This window comes from Peromyscus leucopus, chromosome 4 (assembly GCF_004664715.2).
Source record: "Peromyscus leucopus breed LL Stock chromosome 4, UCI_PerLeu_2.1, whole genome shotgun sequence".
NCBI lineage: Eukaryota > Metazoa > Chordata > Mammalia > Rodentia > Cricetidae > Peromyscus > Peromyscus leucopus.
Genome location: NC_051066.1, coordinates 47,267,963 through 47,273,743, shown reverse-complemented (window position 1 = coordinate 47,273,743; position 5,781 = coordinate 47,267,963). Strand labels below are relative to the sequence as shown.

The 5,781-nt window shown below is 56.9% G+C and overlaps 1 protein-coding gene across 1 annotated transcript; it reads right to left on the bottom strand.

Moving 5' to 3' along the window:
* Nucleotides 1-219: 219 nt before the first annotated feature.
* Sp5 (Sp5 transcription factor) lies at nt 220-4,241 on the bottom strand. The gene is given in 3 exon segments (XM_028881959.2): nt 220-2,267; nt 2,270-2,573; nt 3,281-4,241. Coding segments are annotated over 3 exon segments (1,194 nt in total). The 5' UTR covers nt 3,332-4,241; the 3' UTR covers nt 220-1,428.
* Between the last annotated feature and the right edge of the window lie 1,540 nt (nt 4,242-5,781).

Sequence of the window (5,781 nt, the reverse complement as noted above, 5' to 3'; positions counted from 1 at the left end):
GCATGCTTTGCCAAGGAATCTAACATAATTTGCTGTCTTGTCTCACATTACACATAAATAAAACAATTTCTTACCATTATAAGTTATTCTCATCTCAATTATGTTGATATTTATGTTTTATTTACATAACATTCAAGAACAACCCATCATAGCTTTTGAAAATTTGCCCTTTAGTTTGACTTCAAGCAAAAATTCATGGTAAATTTGTAGGCTGTGAAATATATTATAAATACATATACACATATCTATCATGAAAAGATCATTCACTGAAGCTTGACATTGACATAACTTAAAACAATAACGGATTTAAATCTTGTTTTGGGTTTTGCTGATTCTAAATAAAAGAGTTTAACTGCTTGTTAAGTTTTGGGTTTGAAACCCCAAATATTAGGATACAAATGAGTTGAGACACATTTACCTTTTTGGTGTTATTCTGGCCCTGCCTCATCCACATAAGAACTGTCAATTTCTCTATTTAACTAAAAACAATCTCACCTGGGAGAAGGCCCTGAGAACGCTTAGCTCCTTCCACAGTCCCCAAAGTACCAACAACTGTAAATAAAACAGCACGGAATTCACCTCATTTTATGTAGAGCAGGTATCAAACTTAAAAAGCACATCAAGTCCTGGAGTTGCACAGATCCCTCATCTGGGACGGGCAAATCTTGCCCCGGGCTCTTGACCTGAAAATTGACTGCCCTGAGCCTGCCCATGCCTCCAGTACACACTTTCCCAAAACTTTAGAAACCCAAGACCGCAGACACAAACAGCACACAGGAACCACCAGATCCGGGGTGAAACCTGACCTCTCAGTGAGGACTCCGGGAAGAAGAAAAGATCAGAGACCAGCTCTGCGGGGGTCTTCCTGAGGAGACCCTGGAATGAACGTATTTATTTTCACGCTGCAACTGCTGATCGCTTTACAGAAACATACCATGCTGTAGCTCTGCGTGGAGCTGAGAACAACAGAAACATTTATTAATGTTATAATTATAATTACTCTTTAACAAAGCTATTATTAAATAACCTGTACAAAGCCCGAATCGGGCCTAGCGAAAACTCAAGCCCTGTTTTGAATCTCCCAGGGCCCTTCCATTTTTCATCAGCAGAGATTCCTACAAAGCAAAGCCAGCCCGGGGGTAGAATCCCCGACTGTAGGTCTTCCAGGCAGGCGATGGCTCGGACTTTGGAACCGTCCTGGGATAACTCAGGGTTCTCAATCATGATCCAGTTCCCAGCCCTGCCCAGCCCTGCACTCTGCTCTAGGGCCGGGCAGCAGGGCTTCGGTACGGGAGGAGGACAATAAAAAGTTGGTTTTTAAAGTTTCCTCTCTGCCAGCAGCCTCGATGGTCTGCCCCGGGCCTGCTCGCAAAGGTGCTGGGAAGGATGTCCTGGGCGGAGGGTGGCCTGCGAAGTGCCCGGGTGCGCTCATAGGTCCCGCGGGTTCTCCCGCTTCACCCCGGCCTCGGCGACTTTGAGCTTCTTATTTTGGTGCGTCTTCACGTGCTTAGCGAGGTGGTCGCTGCGCATGAAGCGTTTGCCGCACTCGGGGCAGGCGAAGCGCTTCTCGCCCGTGTGAGTCCGCAGGTGCCGCTGCAGCTCGTCCGAGCGCGTGAAGCTCTTGCCGCAGAAGAGCCAGTTGCACACGAAGGGCCGCTCGCCCGTGTGCCAGCGCAGGTGCGCCTTCAGGTGCGACGTCTTGCCGTACACCTTGCCGCAGCCCGGCACGTGGCACACGTGTTGCTTCTTTTTGCCCGGCTCCGCCTCGGGGGCGCCGCCAGCCGCCTGGCAGTTGGGGCAGCGGCAGCGGCGGCACCTCCTGGCCGTGGCCGCCAGGGGGGCCTTGGTCTGCAGTAGCGCGGCGATCTGGCTCTGGTACTGCGCAAAGTCCGACGGGCCCAACACCAGGCCCCGTTGCAGGGCAGCGGCGGCCGCTGCAGCAGCCGCAGCGGAGGCGGGAAAGCGGGGAGCGTGGGGGGCCCCGGCACAGGCGCTGGAGAGGCTAGTCCCAGGAACCCCGGAGCCTCCGGGCCCCGCGCCCGATTGCGGGATGCTCCACCAGGGGAGGTCGTCCGGGGCTGGGGCGGGGGACAGCTGACGGCAGGTGGGCGGTGGAGGTGGAGGTGGCGGCGGGGGCAGCAGGTTGGAGTAGCCCGGGGGCAGCGCGGCCTGGGCGGCGTAGGGCACGTAGGCGGGCGCGCAGCTGGCTGGCAGAGCCGCCATGCTCGAGGGCAGCATCTTGACCGGCGAGAACTCGTAAGGGTACGAGGGTCGGCGGGGGGCGTGAGTGGGAGCTCGTGCGCAGCCCCGAAGGACGGCTGCAGGTGTGTTTTCTGTGGCGTCAGCCCCAGGCTGGGATGTGGGGGAGGCAGGGCGCCTGGCGAGTGCGCGGGCATGTCGGCGGTCCACGGGTGGAAAAGCCTGGAGGGTGAGCCCAGCGCTGGGTCGTAGGGCACCTGCAGGAAGTCGGGTGCCGCCGCCGCGCCGGGCTGGCCGATCCGGCTACAGGTGGCGGCCAGCAGCGCCAGCGGCGAGTGCTTGCCTAGGTCCGGGGAGGCGCTGGGGGTGCGGTCCTGCATGGGCGGCGGCGAGGGAGGGCGGAAGAGACAAAAGGTTAGCGTTCCAAACGCCGATTCTGGGCAGGCTCGCCACCCCCACTATTATACCCCTGCCCCTCCTCCGCCGGGCCGTCCCTCCCCCAGACCTCACCGCACCCCACGCGCGCACCCAGCGGTCCCGGGAAACTTTCAGCGCTCCCGCTACCTGAACCCCCCGGTGCGCGGTCGCTTTTTGCTAAACTACTTGGCTCAAAGAGAGGCCAATCAGCTTTGAAGGTAGGCGCAAAGGAAGAGGCAGAGGGACCAGCGGTCAGGAAGAGCCTGGGAACACCCACGGTCGAGCTGTGGGGTCGTCTGCGCTAGCATTTTATAAGCTCTTTTCCTTGCAGCCACCGCGTTCCTCTTTGGCCTATCCTGGGCTAAAGTCAGCAAAAGAGTCCAGCAAGGTGAACCCAGGCCCAGTTTTCTGCCACTCTGACATCCACATACCTCCCCAATCCGTGCATCCCTCCCCAAAGGCCACACACACACACACACACACACACACACACACACACACACACACCAGGTTAGTTGTCAAGTTGGCATGGATGCACCTAGGTCTGCCTCCAGTGGCACCCTTAAGCGGGAGTCCTTTTGAGATTCAAGGTGCTCAAAGTACCCGCACAGATCCCGACTCCAGATTCCCACCTGCTCCCGCCCTCTCCCGGCCCGGCCCAGACCTGGAGGAAGGCCTGCAGAGAGTCGTTCCGGAGGACGGCCACAGCGGCCATGGCTACTTCTTGGAGGCCGCTCGATGTGGAGCGGGACGCGGCCGCCGAGGCATGGACACCCGAAGGCGAGGACGAGCGGCCGCCCAGCGTGCCTCCGAGTCCTCCCCGCCCGCGCCCCGCTCGCTCGCCCCGCGCGCGGTCTGAGCGCTTCAGGATCACCTCCAAGAATTTGATAAGGGCTTTGCTGGGCCGCCAGCCAGTCAGAGGAAAGATTTATGGCTTTGAAGTTTGCCGCTACCCAATCATCAAAGAATAGCGGCTCTTTCAGAAGCGAAAGCAAATCCTTTGAATCCACAAAGCTCCTATGGTGTGTTTGTTGGTCTGGATAAAAGAACTGATTATTAGGGGGGATGGGAAGGGAGGAGATAAAGGCGGGACAATTAATGAAGTAATCACTATGTGGGAAATGTATATACACAAATAATTGGATTTTCCTGATCAAAGGGGGCCTTGCCGCCTGGAGACTCGCGCTTGGGTTGCTCGGGACACTCGATCCCCCACCCCCACTTGCAATTAAAGATTTGCACCACGGCAGCGCGCAAAGTGACAAAGTGTCTTTGTTATCTCTAGGAAAAAAAAAAAAATCTGCCTTCAGCTTTCAGGAGCGGTACTTTGAGACTGGGCTGAGGGTAACTTCCCGGTACTTACTCCGCACCCTCACGTCGCCGTCCAGAGTGAGCTCCTGGGGCGGGGCGTGGGACTGACCAAACCCTGCCGGCCGCGTGTCCCACCCCCTGGCCGCCCGCGGAGGCGCAGGCAGCTCTGTGACCCTGGGCAGGGCTGGGCGGCCTCCCAGGGCGGCAGTGGGTGGCGCACACGCTCCAGGCCCTCCCGCTTGACAAGCCGCAGAGTCCTCTTGGGGCTCCCACTGGTGACCTGGAAGTTTTCCTGGGGCTACAACTTTTGCAGAGGGAATCTAGGAAAAAAAAAACCCGCACCGCGCTTACTGCTTCCTCCCACAACCGAGCTTGGCAGGACACCAGAACAACCCGGAACATACACTTGGGGCGGTGGGCTCCGGGGGTGTCGGGGGAGGGGGGGGTGAGGTTGGACTGTACTTTCCCGACAAGCAGTTCTACGTGTTGAGCAGGACCGGACAAGCCTCCCACTTGTTAGGCTCCATCGGCTTGGGAGCTTCTCCGCAGTCCCCCTTTTCCCCATCCCACCTCACCCCATCTCCGTGGTTTAAGAACCCACAGATCACTGGGAGGAGGTCCCTGGAGGGGGAAGAAAAGTCAAAGCAAACTCTTGTTCCGGTCATCTTTGGAAAGTTCATCCACAGGAGCGCTTTGTCTCAGGCACCGAAGTCCTCTCCAGGGGCTGTCTCCCTCAAAACTTCGTTGGAGTAGTCCACCCGTCTGGCAGGATCAGTCAGCCTCCTGCCTGCCTTCTGTCCAGGACCCTCCCCTACTAGTTTCAGGAGCCGAAAGGGATGGACTAGAGACTGGCAGGGCGACACGGGGCCTTCACCGCTTTGGGGGCTCTGGAGCTCCGTCAGAGTCCCAAGTGGTTCGCCTGAGGCTGACTTAGCCTGATTCTTCTCCGGCCTCTCTGCCTCCGGGATCTTCAGTCTTCCAGGCCACCGGCCTCCCGGGAAGCCCCGAACCAGCTGAGCTCGCGTTGGGTGTTTATGCATCGTCCAGGGACCACCATGCGATCAGGACTGATGTTCCAGGATCCGGTGGCCTAACTCCCAAATTAGCGCCAGAGGTTAGCGGAACTCCTACGGTTTCAGACCCTGCACTGAATATCGGTGCCCTTCACACGTCCCTCAAGAGTCCTGACACTATGCCATTAAGAAGGCCCATATTCTCCCACGCTCTGGATGCGCCTTCGAAATGGAAATGACTAACAGGCCTCACATGCCCCCATACTAGCATCCCCTCCTTCTCCCCAACGAGGTGTCACCCGTGGACCAGTGAACAGTCACCTCACAGCTCAACCCACGCGGCCTTACTCCTCCTGAACACGAGTTTAGGGTGCTGTGCAAGCGGAAAGGGGAGATGACTGGTTTGCCCTGGGACCTGGTCGACCTGCTCCTTCCCATGTCCAGTTGCAAGGATCCAGCTCTGGAGAAACCTGGGACCAAAAGGAGACCTTTCTCAAGTGCGCATCTGAAGCCAGGGAGCTCGGCCAGGGCAATTTGGAAGGCTGTCTGTCTGGTTCCTCTCCCTTTCTGAGCCTTTTCCAACCTGTCTTTCCTGGAAGGAAGAAAAGCAATCTTCTTTGGCCAAATGTGTTAGCTATTTTACTAAAAAGGCAAGATGAGAGTCCATTTACACCCCAGTAGTTATAAGAGACAACTTTTCCCGCTAACTTTTTAGGCTATTCAACTTCCACCACCGGCTGCTCGCAGGGCTGATAAGCGCTAGAACTTTGAAGCCAGGTTTTCCGGCCTTGTCCCTGAGATCCCTGGTAAGTACGCCTCTGTTTGCCCATCTGTAAAATGT